The 14,612-nt window shown below is 52.9% G+C and overlaps 1 protein-coding gene across 9 annotated transcripts in view; it reads right to left on the bottom strand.

The window, feature by feature from the left end:
- Positions 1 to 597: 597 nt before the first annotated feature.
- Positions 598 to 14,612, bottom strand: part of PFKFB3 (6-phosphofructo-2-kinase/fructose-2,6-biphosphatase 3) — a 77,017-nt gene continuing 63,002 nt past the window's right edge. For 3 of the 9 annotated variants that reach the window (XM_036908187.2, XM_036908186.2, XM_036908179.2), the window contains exons 7-17: positions 13,862 to 13,986; positions 13,177 to 13,384; positions 12,841 to 12,987; positions 12,566 to 12,670; positions 10,998 to 11,127; positions 10,315 to 10,377; positions 10,143 to 10,207; positions 8,316 to 8,489; positions 6,872 to 6,894; positions 4,519 to 4,571; positions 598 to 3,104 (exon numbers count right to left, since the gene is read on the bottom strand). In XM_036908187.2, coding sequence (XP_036764082.1) covers positions 4,529 to 4,571; positions 6,872 to 6,894; positions 8,316 to 8,489; positions 10,143 to 10,207; positions 10,315 to 10,377; positions 10,998 to 11,127; positions 12,566 to 12,670; positions 12,841 to 12,987; positions 13,177 to 13,384; positions 13,862 to 13,986 — 1,083 coding nt within the window. In that variant the 3' untranslated portion in view covers positions 598 to 3,104; positions 4,519 to 4,528. Of the gene's footprint in view, positions 3,105 to 4,518; positions 5,646 to 6,871; positions 6,895 to 8,292; positions 8,490 to 10,142; positions 10,208 to 10,314; positions 10,378 to 10,997; positions 11,128 to 12,565; positions 12,671 to 12,840; positions 12,988 to 13,176; positions 13,385 to 13,861; positions 13,987 to 14,612 lie in introns of all 9 variants that reach the window. The other 6 variants (XM_057498176.1, XM_036908180.2, XM_036908182.2 and 3 more) reach the window with 6 other exon arrangements.

Here is a 14,612-nt window from a genome sequence, read left to right as displayed (position 1 = left end):
CCAGGGCCTAAAACGACATGCCTCCTGTAATTCTGCCCACAGCTGCCAGGCTCTGATGCTTGAGGAAGAACTGCTGCTGTCTGAAGGGCCAAGGAGACCGGGTCTGGAATGAAGGGGATACACACACATCTGCATGTGGGACACCCTAACAGGGGACATACACCCGGATGTGTTTGTCCAAACCCAGAGAACTGCACACTTAGGGAACCCTAGTGTAAATTGTGGACTACTATTAACCCTATCATATCAATGCTGCCTCATCAATTGTAGCAACCACAACATACTAACACCAGGGGCTAATAACAGGAGAGATGGTAAGCACAGAGGGGTGTCTGGGGATTCTGCACAAGTTGCTCTTTTCTGTGAACTGAAAACTGCTCTAAAAAAAAAAAAAAGCCTATTAGTTTCTGTTTTAAGTTGACACAGCTTATAGTTTCCCAAATGCAGACCCTAGGCAATCGGAACTGCTTGTTCTGTTTAAAGGATGGTGACGGGAGCGGTAGCTCAAGGGCTGAGTGTAGAAACTTGGTGCACTGACCACAGTTGTCAAAAAATGACTCTTCTTTCCCTCAAAAAACCAGCGGTGTACTTCATCGGTGTATGTCAACCAGTATTTTATTGTTCTGGCAAATGCAAAATATACAAATTTCTGAAAGGCATCCCCTGTTTGAAAGCTGCCATAGCTTCATCCCAGGTAATTAATTCAGACAAATATACAGGACGCGGAGAAGGCGTAAGTCAAGTCACACATAAGAGGCCCCTAAACCAACCAATGTCAACTAACCCAATCCATACGGCTTCCTATTTCCAGGCTCCCTTATACATATTAAATAAATAAATAGCACATCTGCTATCAAAATAATAAAAAAATAAATTTCAAGTATTACAAACAAAAATATCATTGGTGTGGTTCAAACAGGTTTTCTTCTCACCACAAAGGAAGAGTTTTGCCCTTGGTCTCAGGACAGAAATCGAAGGTGTGGGTGGGGCAGGTAAGTCCACCCAGAAACAAATATGAGACATCAAAAAATTGGTCCCAGGTATTTTTCAGAAGGCAGGGGCAACAGGCAATAGAGCAGAAGCCCCCAACCCACCTCACAAACGCACAAGCCCAGGCTGCCCGATTGGGCAGCAGCTGGCTCTCCCCAAGGTCTCCCCCTGGTTCCACATTTAGTCCGTCCCCGTGTAGGAGGGTGGGGCATGCACCTTCACACAGCCCCCATGCCTGATCAGATCAGGGTCAGCTCTGACACCCAAGGCGGGCCAGGAAGTGGGGTGCAAGCCATTCTCAAGAGCAGAGCTGCGGGTCCTAAAAATATGCAAAAGACCACACGTGCACACAAACACACACACACACACACACAAGCTGCCTGCAAGGCTTGTGACAGCAGGGAAAACCCAAGCCTTCGGTCACACAGGGACATAAAGGACACCCTCTCAGACAGACTGCTGATGGGCAGGGTGGGTGGTGGTGTCTGGTGGTGTCAACAGCTGGTGTGAAACCCACAAACTTGCCTGTATGGTGTTGAAACGTGACTCCATTTCCCACTGAATCCCAACCAGAGAAACATGCATTCTCAAAAAGCTCCTCTCAAGCTAAAAACAAAAGCAGTACTTCTCTCCACTCCCAGCTCCAGATGCCCAAGCCCTCAACCCACTCTTGGTAACTCCCTCCTAAGCCCGAAGGGGTAAGCAGAGGGTGGGAAAGGAAAGTGACCTTTGGCACCAGCTGTCAAAGATCCTTAAAAGCATCATTCAGACAAAATACCACTGAGTCTCCAAACTGTTTCTTCTGGGCCTCAAGACCCTCACTACCCCCCAGGACTTGGAGACAACAAGGAAAAACCAGAAGGCAGAAATTACAGGTAGTTAGAACCGCATGTTCCACAGGCCCTGCTTTGAACCCCCTAAAACGCCACAGGTGCCATGAAGGCAAGCGAGGACGTTCTCTCCAAGGAACCCAGCAGCACACTGGGCACACAGCAGATGCTAGATGAAAGCGTGCAAAGTGAGCTGAATCCTGCCAGGCAGCCATGCACGGGAGGTCTTGCTGGGCAACATGGGAGGTTCTGAAGGTCCTGAAGGGAGGTGGCAGCCAAGCTCGTGTGCTTCTCCATGCTATCTCCTAGGATCAGTCTTGAGATGATCCAGACGCTCGCACCCTGGCCAGTCTCCTGGGGTGGCTAAACCCCTGTTGCATGGGCATGACAGGCTCCCCATTTGAAAGCTCCAGCCTGAGGACACAAAGCCCAATCACCCCAGCTCCTGATGATAAGGTGCAACATTCAGGGCACCCGTTCTTCCAGGAAAAGTGCAAAAGCAAGTGGCTCCCACAGCTGCCTCCCTGGGGCCTCACATCCAGGAGGGAGAGCACAGTCCACAGAGCTCCCTGGGAAGGTGAGGCCTAGGGCATTTCTGGCAAAACATTTCCTTTGCCTACACAGCCTGACTGTCCCTGTAACACCTTCAGAGGCAGGAGGCAGACCAAAAGGTGTATGGGCCTGCCCTGCGGTGGCTGTGCAGCTGACAGGCATCTCCAGCGTGGGGATTTCTCCCTCCGCCTCAGGGAGGGCCCTGCACTGCACTGCCTGGTCCATTCTTCATCAAGATGCAAGAGTCTCCTGAAGGTTTTCACTGCCCCTTTACCCTTCGGCTACTAGAATCTAGGCTCCCTTTAATTCTAGGACAGGGGCACAGAAACAAATGAAAACAAACAAAACAGCCTGGAGGCACCTTTGTCCTCTTTGAAGGGCCTTCTCTCCTCTTCCACTGCTCCGGGTCCTCACCACACCCTGTGGAAAGCTGGTGAGGCCACATAGTTCTGAAAGGCCCTGGAGAGCAAAGGGTGGGGTGGCTCCCGCGTGACACAGAAGCAGGATTCCACACGCACACAGGAAAGGCATTCTGGGGTCTCAGTCACAGGTTCTCTTTGACCCGCAGACCCCTCTTTCCACCCCACCCCATTTCAGAAGTCCCTGGGATCGTTGGCCTTGGGCAGGTGGAAGGGTACTAGCTAAACCGCAGGAATGGAAATGGAATGAACCGCTGGGTCTGCCTCAGTGTGTCCTGGGCGAGTCGCTGCTGCTCTGGGAGCCTTTCACGTTCTGTTTCCAGGAGAAAAGAGGGGTGGGGAAGGGGAATTATTTACTGTCAGCTGCAGTCTGAAGCCGAAGACTAAAGCCATGCAACTGAGAATTTGCCCCACTCCCCAGACAAAGACCACAACCCTGGAAGATCATCACCACCAAACGGGTGTAGGAAAGCCCAGGCCTGCCCAGAAATGTGGCCAAGCTGAGCCCAGTCACAGGAGAGGGGGCTGGGAAAGACGAGGACAGGCCCTTGGGGTGCAGTGGCCTCACAGCTGCCTGGAGGTGGGAATGGAAGGTAGGGGATTGCAGGCAGCTCTTGTGGGCTGAGTCATTCTGCGGAGCGCTGGGTGTAGCATCTAAGGGACCCTCTGGCTCATAGTCCTGTAGAGCTGAGGGTGCTCCCTGCCCCCCACCCAAGGAACCTTGCTGGCCCTGGCCAGGCAGAAGCCCCAGGTCTCCAAAGAAGCGCAATGACTCTCCTCCCAACTTGGCTCAAACAGAGCTGCACACCCCAGCCTTTGGGATCCAGATTCTAGGAACATGGGCTTGGCAGCTAGAACACAGGCACTGGGCTGGCTGGACGTGGCCTGGAAGCACCCAGGCATGAAGCAGACAGAGAAAGCATGTTGTCACTAAAGCTCTCTTCCATCCTAAGAGCAGGAGCCCCAGACCTAAGAAGCTGGCCAGTATTAAAACTTCCTTTAAAAAAAAGGTTCTTCAGTCAGCTGGGGACAGATGGCAGCTTTACCTAACCTTAATCCACCTTACAAAATAAAGGAAATAAAATTTCTAAAAGTGTTCACTCTCATCCTGAGTCTTTCCTCCAAGACTGTCTTATTGGGTGTGGGGGTAGAACCCGGGCAGACAGATACATAAGGTACACCATGGCCCACTCCTGTCCCAAGCAGAACCGAGGGCCCACGGACAAATCTCTGGAAGCACTGAAGCCCATGCCCAGCTCTGAGCCAGCCTCTGGCTTGGCTCTGCAGCGATAAGATCATGAGACAGGCTTGGTGAATGGGGGTCTCCTGGGCAGGGCCCTGTCACCTTACAGCCAGAGAGGACCCAGCCAACTTGTGGGGTAACAGAATAAGGTGATGCCATGTCCCTGTGCAGCGTTGGCTCCAACCGCCCGTGGACATATCAAGCCCAAGGCTTTGAACACCCACGAATGATGGCAATGCAACAACGACAGTGGGGACCGCAGGCACAGGCTGTCAAATCATTCACTGTGGTGCCCCTGGCTCAGGACACATGGAGGGAAAGGAGTTAACGGAGAGGACCTGGAGACAATGGTGCTGCTCTTAAAAAAAACACAAATTGTGGTAGGGGTTGCATGTGTCACAGACTTCACGATGACCAGGTGGCGGAGATGCCATGACTCAGAGACGCAGAGGGGACAGAGAGGGACATGCACTGAGCCATTTACCTTTCCAAGGTTAGTAAGGAGAAAACTTTGAGAAAATGTGACAGACAGTTCGTCTTTCAAGCATAGTGGGTGAAAAAGAAGAAACATGTTGGAAACAAGAAAAACAAAACATTTTTAGTACTATTTTCTCTGCAGTGTGCATCTGAAATTTAAAAAGCAAGGATGCATTGTGAATGCCAACGGGCGGTGGGCCCCGTGCACTAATGCAGGCCCGGGAGAGGGCAGCAGGGACCTGTGTCCGCCCAGGTATCATACCCATTTTACCAGGAAACCTGAGCACTGGCATCCTCAGGAAAGCACCTGGGACCCCTGGGGCTCCCCCACCCACCCTGTCTCTTGGTTCTCCTGCTGCTCATGAAGAGAAATCCCACTGGCCTGCACAGAAGGAACAGGAGGGCCTCAAATGTAGGGTGGTGTGCACATCCAAGAGCCCTGGACACCCCTGCCAGAGCACAGGGCACTGACTCTGCCACGGTAACAGCTATTGTCCCCTGGCACTGACTGTGCCAGATATTCTGCAAAGTGCTACATCTATATTCTCATTATCAAATCACCTGTAACACACTCTCTCTACTTCATAGATGAGGAGGCTGAAGCCCTAGAATTGCATTACCTTGCCGGAGTTTCCAAGACAGAGGATAATAGAACCCAGATCCAAACCCAGCTTGATGTGAACTCAATAATAAATTTGGTATGTGCAGTCCCATACATGGGCTCACACTCCCAGGCGGGGCTGGACACTGGGATCCTAGAGTGGAGTGCAAGTGTGACGGGTCCAGAGAGTACATTTTTGCTGAACTGGAGGGATTCTGGCCAAGGGCGCTATTAGCCTCAGAAAAGGACCAGTTCAACTGTAGAAGGTGCGGCATGAGCCTGAATGGCTCCTCCCAGTAGGAAGATTTTCTTGGCAACATCAGGCTAGGGGTCAAAGAAACAGGCCATGCACAGATGTAAAAGCCTCCAAATCCAAGGGCTAGCGTTTACAACAACGCTGGAGCATTCTGTGCACATTACCTGCCTCCGGGGGTAACAGACATGGGACTGTTCTCTCACAGGCTGAGTTTAATGGACAGACCCACCATTAAGTCAACATGCGTCAGCCACAGGAAGCAGCTGCATGGGAGAGGCTACAAGAGCAGCAAAGGAAATCAAACCACTCTAGGCAGTACCTCACACATAGCAAATGTCAGGTGCCAGGGACAGGGGTGATGAACAGTACCTTGACTGTTCCCAGAAAGCAGCAGACAGACAGCAGCTCTAGTCCTGGTTCTGCTACTGACTAAGCTGATGACCACTGGTAAGTGACTTAACCTTGACCCCCCTTGGTCAACAGGGATGTTAGTTAACTGCCCTGTGGCCTCCTGGGGTTATTTTAAGGACTGAAAGACAGCAGACGTGTGCCAGCTCACTCCCTCTATAAAGCCAGACACGGGATGCGTCTCGCTACAGGTGATGCTACCCAATCTAAGCACAAGGCCAAACAATGCCTATTTTCTCAGAACAAGCCACGCATTTACGTTTATCAGACTGAACTCCTCAAGCTGTTTCAGTTACTGCATGGATTAGTTATGGCAACCTAAGCAGCAAAGGGAAGCCACCAGGCATGACTGAGGAGCTGGGGAGGATGGTGCTACTAAAACCCCAAGTTCCTGCTGTGGCTGGTGGCCTCAGGAAGAGTGGAAATGCTGAATTACCCAGCAGCTGCTCTAGTTAACTCCAGAGAGCTCCGGCTGAAGGGGCAGGGAAACTGGTGATCTGATTCAAAAGCTGCACCCAATTCTGAGCAGGTTCCCACAGTGGACAATGGTTTCCAGACAGACCTCTCCAGAGCACAGGGTCCTGGAGCCCCTTGGGTAGGGTGGCTCCACCAGGAAGTGGGGGAACTGCAGGGCTCCACCCCACCACTCCACACCAGTGTGTCCACCTCTATTTGTTTTGCAGATTAGGCTCTGGGTAAAATAAATTTTCCTGCCAAAATGAAAGAGCTCTCTTAGGAGAAGCACGGAACTCAAAAAGACAAAGGGAGCTGGCGAGGGCCTAGTTCACCACCAAAATGTGACACTAAGAGGAAAAATCCAGACTTATATCAGGCCAGACCCCTGCATGTGCTCACAATAACCTGGGATCCCGAGAGGGAATGGGAGAGAGCACTGAGCAGGGCAGCACCAGCACGATGGAGCTCAGCTGGCATCCTACTTCAGTCCCTTTTCTAACAATTCCTGAATCTCCTTCTCCCTCCCTCTTATTTCACAAAATTGTCATTATTCTCAACATTTTAATAGGCAGAGGGCTAAACTGGCAAGCAAGGAGAAAAAGGTGTGAGCAGCAAAATTATTCAGAGAAAAATACTTACAAACAAGCTTTCCCTAGCAAAGGCTGCAGAGAGAAAAAGTTGAGAGAGAAGTAAGCAGAGACACAGGGTACAGGACCCAAGTCACCTGAAACCAGGACATCCTGTGGGGATAAAGCCCCGCGAGCCTCCCAGCCTGGCCCCGACTTCCTGAGGATTTGGTTCAGCAGCCCCCCAAGGACTGTCCTGTCAAAGTCGGGGGAGCCCTGGGCCTGGCAGCCCTACACACGACTCCACCCTGGCCCTGGTCCAGCCCCCCAAGCGTCTGTGACAGCGGCCTATGAATTCCCACACGGTCACACAAGGTTGAGAACCACCTCAGTTCTCAGTTTTACTCAACAAAAACCACCTCTGGCTTTAGGCCTAAAAGGAGTGTTAATTAGTTATTTCCTACTCCTATCCTCTCACTTTAAAAGATAAGAGGAGTGAAGGCCAGGGAGGTGACAATAAAATCCTGCTGGCGCCAGTGTCAGGCACCACTGAAGTAGACACTTGGCACAAATGACCTTATTGACCAGCCTTTGGCCATAGGTGCTATTCCCCTATTCCACAGATAAGAAAACTGAGGCCTGAACAGGTTCAGGACCTGCCAGAGGCTGCACAGCACTCTCCCCACATCCATTTCCAGACACCACCAGATATAATGGGCTTGGGGGAAATGCAGGAAGGATCTGCAGGCCACAGTGCAAGGCTCTTAAATCCAACACAAAATATAGCCCGTGATTTATTTCTAAGAGACCAGGCACAGCTGAGGGGGAGTTGAGGGGTGCCTGGGTATGACTCAATTTTGTGGGTGGGGATTTCTGCATCTCATATACTGGCAAAGGTTCTTGGCTGTTGCTGAGGAAAAGACTGGTTTTCTGGGACCAATACTGCCCAGTAGCCAATATCTTTCAGTCTTTAATCTTCACAGTGTATGAAGTGAAATCTAGTTGTTTTTCTGCTTTCCAGTTTTTCACTACCTCAAGTAGCTATGTTGTGTAAGAAAGTGGCTATTTCCAGGTCACCTGACCCTGGGAGTCGGTCTGCCTGGAGCCTGACCCAGCAGTGCTAGCTGCAGAGGACATGCTCTAAGGACTGTCTGATACAGCTGTCCTGTAACAGAGTGATAGCACAGGACGAAGCGGATAATATGAGCAGTGGGCCTGGGACACAGAAGATATCCTCCAACCACAGCCCAGAGCCAAATGGAGCCTCTGGCACTGGTGTTTTGCCTTTAACTGTTTTAGAAAAACTATTCACTAATGTAAATGGGACAGAAACTTGGCCATTTCCTGTGCTGGGAAGAGAGGCATGCATACTCAGCCATGCTCAGCACACAGGGACCTCCCAGCATCACAAGCCGGAAGGCTTCCCTGAGTTCTCTCCCCACACTGCGCCCCCACTGGGCGATCCCCACCCTTCCATACTCCAGACTCGCTCACAAGGGAGGACTGGGCGAACGCACTTGTCCGGGCAGCGGCGCGGGCACCTCCGGGGGCAGGCAGTCAGGCAGGGCAGTGGAGGTGGGAGCCACATGCTCCTCAAAGCTGCTGATGCGAGGCTTTTTGGTGGGCTCGGGGCTGGCTAGTGGGGTGACACTATTGCGTCTCATGAGCGGGGTAGGGCCCTTCTTGGCATCCTAAGCGAGACAAAGACAAAAGAGAGAAGGCGACAGTTACGAGGAGGGAAGGTAAACAAGCTGCAAAACCAAAACCTAACAAGCCCTGCTTCCCTGCTCCCGGATTTTACTGACAAGACCGATCCCATTCCACAGGACATGGGGTCGCTGTTCTGTCCTGAGTTTGGGCGAGAACAAGGGGTGACCTCCCTGGGCCCCATTCCTGAATCATTCCAAGATACCCATGGGGACAATCACAATGTTCCTGAAGCAGCAGCAGAGGCAGGAAGAGCGTACAGAGGATGATGAGGTTGCGAGGGAGCCCAAGGAAGGAGGCAGAGGGGCCTGAGACTCAGGCAACTCCACAGGGACAGCAGAATGGAAGGGAAGGGCTGGGCCATGCCAACCCCCTCCACTGGCACCAGCCAGGATCTGCAGCACTGTCGGGAGCAGCTGCTGCTCCCATAACTACCCCCAGCTCAAGACAATCAACGCGAGCTTCCACCCCAGCCAGGGGACTACAGATGCAGAAGACCCAAGGGAGGCAGGAACGGCCAAACCAGCCCTCCAACTGAGCCGTGACCGGAGCGGAGCCTGTAAAGTCCCCAAGGCCTGTCACTCTGTAACTCATGGCCCAGGAGCCTGAGCTGGGGCCTGTCTCTGCCAAGACGCTGCCCTGGTTCTGCACAGTGAAGTGTCCAGGGGGCACAGGAGCTGGGTTCGGGCCTGCACCCACTGCAGGAGTCAGGCTGGCAGCTACCACTCAGAGCCGAAGTCAGAGTGGCCTCTGCTCCCTGGGTCAGAGGGGACAGTGCAGAGCCAAGGGAGGCAGCCTTGCTTGTTTCAGTCAGTTAGCCAGGCAACTGCCAGAGGGAGCTGGGTTTTATGCCAAAGCCTTCCAAGCAACTTGGGAAAAGGTAAGTGTCCTGCACAGAGGGAATGTCACACTCGATATAAAAGAAAGGGTCAGTCTGGCGCCGGCAAAGCCCTGCAGCTGACAGTTGGTATAAAGCAAGTCTAAACTGGCTTTCACAACACACACCTGGCAGAAATCCACTCTGCTGTCGGGACATCCAATGGGGTGGACCATCAAACCTCAACCTCCCCAAGTGGCAGTCGGAAGCAACCAGGCACCGGGGGGTCCTGCCACAACTTCCCACCCACCGTCCCTCGTGCCTGTTTCCCAAATCCTGTTTGCTCTCTAGCCCACGTCCTCTGTCCCAACTTTGTCTTCCCTAGAATCCTGTACCTAGGTACACACAGGTGACGGAGCACACCTGCCACTCCTGCTTTACCCAGGAATCTAGACCATGGAAGGAGCGTCAGACACCCCAAAGTGAAAGGCAGCAGTTACGCTCAGAGCAGTGTGTATCTCCCTCTGTCATGCTCACTTCTAGGGTCAAGTAGGAATGGGGAAGAAAACATGGAAAGAAAGAAAAAGGAGGTGCCAAGAAGCCACCGGAAAGACAGGGTAGGAACACATGGATCCTGAGAAAGGTCCAGAAGGCTGGCCAATTCAACTGATTCTGGGAGAGCCAGCCACCGACACAGGCCCACTGCACTGCAACACAATCAGGGGCTTCCCGAGTGTGCAAACCACCATCCTATCACATGACAGTCCTCTGGTGGAGGACAGGATGGGGAGAACAGGTGGACGCTCCGGCTAACACCCACCTCCGACCTCTCCCGGTGCGTGTTCACTGACTCCACATTCAGGTAGATGGATTCTACCCGGCAACCTGGATGAGGGTAGGAGAGAGGTCAGCTTCAGGTTAAAGGAGAAGGCCCTGACGGCCCCATGGCCACCAGGGCAGCAGGCTGGGCAGGGGCTATGGCAGGCTCTCACCGTAGGCAACGGGCGTCAGTTTCAGAACGGTGTGGAGGGGGCACTTCAGGTAAGGCATCTCCTCTGGAGAGAAGAGAAGGGCTCCACTCTTAGATAGGAGACTGGAGGGCAGCACTCGCCCCCAGGAGAGCATCTGCCACACCGGCCCCCACAGGTCCCAGCCTTGGGGCCTCCTGCTCAAGGCAGGTGGCCCTAGAAAAGAGGCCCAGCCTATAGGATAAAACCAAAACCGACCCAAGCCCACCCTCCTACAATGACCTAAATTAAACAGACGACTCATTCCCCAAGCAGCACAGGTGTGTCAAGGTTCAGCTGATCCTTGGGCCAGCACAGATGAACTCTATAAAGAGTTTCATTAGTTCTCTGGGCTGGCTGTTCCTGAGAGGAGGCTGCCCTTCCCCACACAACCCAAAGCCCCTGAGCTGTGAGTAGATGGGGACTTTTGGAGGCTGTTTCAAGAAGCAGGGAGGCCCATAGTGCATCAAACTGCTCTGGCGAGTTTCCCAAGGGAAGGCCAGAGGCCTTCCCTAACACTCAGCTGCCCAGCAGACCATCTGTGAAGGCTGGGTGAGGAAGATGGGTCTTCAGCACCCCAAACTCAAAGGCTCCTTTCCCTCCCTCCCTTTGGGGGCCGCAACCAGACCCCAGTGCCCCAGGAGAAGCAGCTTCGGGGCCAGGGGCACCTGCACTCTTGTCCAGGAAGTAGGCCAGGAGACAGCGCAGGACAGCCTGGTGGCAGATGACCAGCACATTCTCCTGCCGCTCCAGCTCCATGATCACCGGCTCCAGGCGCTGGACCAGGTCCTGGTAGGACTGAAAGACAGAGGGACAGGGTGCTGTAGGGGGGGCAGGGATGCCAGCAGAATGGGAGCTTTGCCTCCCATCCTTATAAACCACACACAACCAATCAATCAACTGATCGCCTGTGTGGTTTTGGTGCTGCACCCCTTATGGCACTGGGGGCCCCAACGTAACCAGCTTCCTAGAAAAGGGAAGTCACCTGCATGTGGGAAGGGTGTGAGGAGTAATGCTCCAAGAGGAACATAAGCCTGTCACCCTCTCTCACTCCTTCCCTTCCCGAGTCCTCTACACAGGGGAGGGCACAACCCTACACAATCCTGACACCCGCTATGGTGTAGATGGGCCTTGAAAACACTATACCGTGATGGACGCTAGACACAAAAGACCACACACTGCACAATTATTTCCCCTGATAGGAAGCATCCAGCACAGGCAACTCCAGAGACAGGAAGTAGACCCATGGTTGTCAGGGGCTAGATGGGAGGGACTGGGACTGACCCGCAAAGGATGGGGTTTCTTCTTGGAGTTATGGAATATTCTAGAGTTAGTGGTGATGACCTGAACGCATGGCACTGTAAATATACTAAAAGCCACTGAACTGTACACTTAAAAAATGGTTAAAATGGTGAATTTTGCATTATGTGAATTTTCTCTCAATAGAAAGAAATTGAAAAACAAGGGGCAAGCCTGTGACTTTTGAGACCACCTGGACTCCCACTCACACAATTGTCTCTGAATGCCCTTCCTCTTCCTAAGCAGATTCCAGGGCATGAGGGCATTCTGCCTGAGACAAGAGGGCAACACCCAGGCATGAGGGAACTGAGATAATATGACAAAGGCTGAGCTGGCTGGCTGTGGACAGGCAGGACCCCCATGGGGTGTCCCCATACTGAGACCTGCAGCTGACCCAAGACCACCTCATGCTGGACTCTCCATCTGGTGCTCCAAGCAGCTGCTCACTCAGCCAAAGTGGGCTGGCTACACAGGCCCTTGGGGGTGCCTCCATCACTGTCAGCATAGTCCACACGAGACATGTCCACCAGCGCCATCCCACCCGCAGGCCAGGAGAGCCCTCGTGCCGAGAGAACCATCACGCATGATGTCACTCTTCCCTGCATGCTTATTGGAGATGCACCTCTCACTGCTGCTCACAGGAAAATACAAGCTTCTCTTGGAGCTGTTCACAGGGCTCAAATCAGAAGACCCAATTCAAAGGTGAACTGCCTGGACGAGCATGGGACAGCTCCAGGCTTGGATGTCAGAACCTGCCCGAGCACATGGCTCACAGTACTGTCATCAGTAATGGGTCCATCAGACCCCACACCCTCTCCTGGCCTTGGAAGGACTGTGAGGAGCCCCTCCATGCATAGCACACACCTGGTCATCATCCCACGTGAACCAACGAGTTGGGATGGAGGGAGAGCAGGTGTGGACCTGCCAGCTCACTTACCTCCCCGGTGGGGTAGCGGTAGTAATATTTGTCCTGCTCTCGCAGGACGTACTCCTCAGGGTAGGTGTCCTTGATCTCCTCGTAGGTCATCTCCTCACAAACGCCCTAGCAGAAACACCCAGGTCACTCAAGGAGAATGCCCCAAATGGCCTCCTAGAGGTGGTTGATGCAGCACGTGTGGGTCTGAAAGCACTTTCGGGACCTCAGGCACACTTGGTGGGAAGAGGCCACCCATCTGGCTCCCACCCCCAGGTTAGAGCCACAGCCAGACTCACAGCATCGATTTCGTTGAGTGCCTTCCACTGCTCATAGGGAAGCTGAAGGGCTTCTGCCGTCTGGATGGTACTTTTCAGCTGGCTGGTCCACACCCTGAGATCCTTTAGGTTCTGCTCCTCCAAAAACGTGCTCAGAGCGTTGGCAAACTGAGAGAGCACATACTGGACTCAGGTACCTGCTCCTCTTGGAGAGGCAGTGTGGGACTCCTTCCCACTGCACGTCAGGGGCGTGCCACTGTGATGTCATTGCAATGTGAGGAGGACTAAGAACAGTTGGGGGACACTCTCCCCAGCCCCTTCCTCCAAGCTGCCGCCATGCCCCTGCCCCTCTCCTACCTTCCTGCCCCTGCTGGAAAGGCCCGAGTCTCCTCCGATCTTCCCCTGAAGGTTGTGCTCACTCTCTCCGTGCCGACACAGGTAGATGGTACGAGGCTGCACGTGGATATTCATCAGGTAGTATACAATTCGGCTCTGAATGTGGTCCTGAACTCTGTTCACCAAGAACCGCCGGCCCACATCGATCACCTTAATCAGGGACAGATCTCTGCATAGAAGGCAACCAGCTAATTAGAACACCCCCAGCAGCCCAGCCAGCCCAGTGTAAATCCCCAGCCCAGACCTAGTACACAGGCTCAGCTCCCACAGAAGCACATCGGGCTGTGAGGTCCCTGAGGGCACAGACTGAATCTGCTTCCTCAGCAAGTCAGAGAGCACGAGTGGGCTTTGTCTATGGCAGCGTGTGTGGTCAGAAGGCTGGCTGACCTCTCAGAAGAGGGGGAGAGAAGAGACAGAATGGAAAGGAAGTAAATTGACTATCACGGGGACAGGAGGAAGACTCTCCAGATGTTTTGCTTAGTGTCCGAAATAGTTACCCTGAATATGTCATCAAGGCTTTTTTATAAAGGTATTTTAAAGGAGAGTTTATTAAAGTATCTAGGAGCAGATGATTTGTGGGAACACCAAGAAAACATTAGAAGCCCTCAAGTAGGTGATTCAGAGATGACCACCTCTTAGGAAATACCTGTCACATTTATCCGGGTCCAGGGGCTGATAGCTGGCCTCATAGCAACTAATTCTCTTCATGAAGTCATCCATAGCTTCTGCTGAGTTGCAGTCCTTGTAATCCGGGCTGGAGATTTTTACTTCCTGCAATGCCACAAAGAGGCAGCTGATGAATCATGCTGGGGGCTTTCTGCTTAGACAAAGCAGGATTTGGGGCTTACAACCAGGGAGTACAGACAGGATCAGAATAACAATGATCCCACCCAGCAATTAAGAGAAAAAAAGAAGTACTCTGGGGGCTGAGTCACAGCCCTATGATTACAGGGGGAATCACTGCCGGTGGGGAGGGAGGCAGACAGCAAGCCAGGAGGACTCTAATGGACACCTCTGAAGGGCCACAGTTCGGGGTCAGCCCTGTAGCCAAGTCACAAGCAGACAGCCTGGTCCTCAATTCACCTGGGTTCCACATAAGCATATAAAACCTTCCCCACATGGTGAGCAGGCTTGTCAGTTAGCAGAGGGGCACTGGGGAGTTGCCAGCAATGCCCCTGGCCCTGCATGCCAGGCAGGTTTCCTCCTCCACCACCCACAGGGGCAACACATGCTTGGAACTGGTCCCTGATTGACGCTGCTCTACCACACACCCAGTCTTTTCCAAGGTTTACTCCCATGGGAAGGAGATGGCGGAGAAACACCCGGGCCTGTGGTCCTCTATAACTGAGCAATAGGTCTGAGAAAGCTGGCAGATTTTAGGGAAACTCAGAATTTTT

Source organism: Manis pentadactyla, chromosome 3, assembly GCF_030020395.1.
Source record: "Manis pentadactyla isolate mManPen7 chromosome 3, mManPen7.hap1, whole genome shotgun sequence".
NCBI lineage: Eukaryota > Metazoa > Chordata > Mammalia > Pholidota > Manidae > Manis > Manis pentadactyla.
Note: the sequence above shows the minus strand (reverse complement) of the source record. Positions and strands in the feature narration are given on the sequence as shown.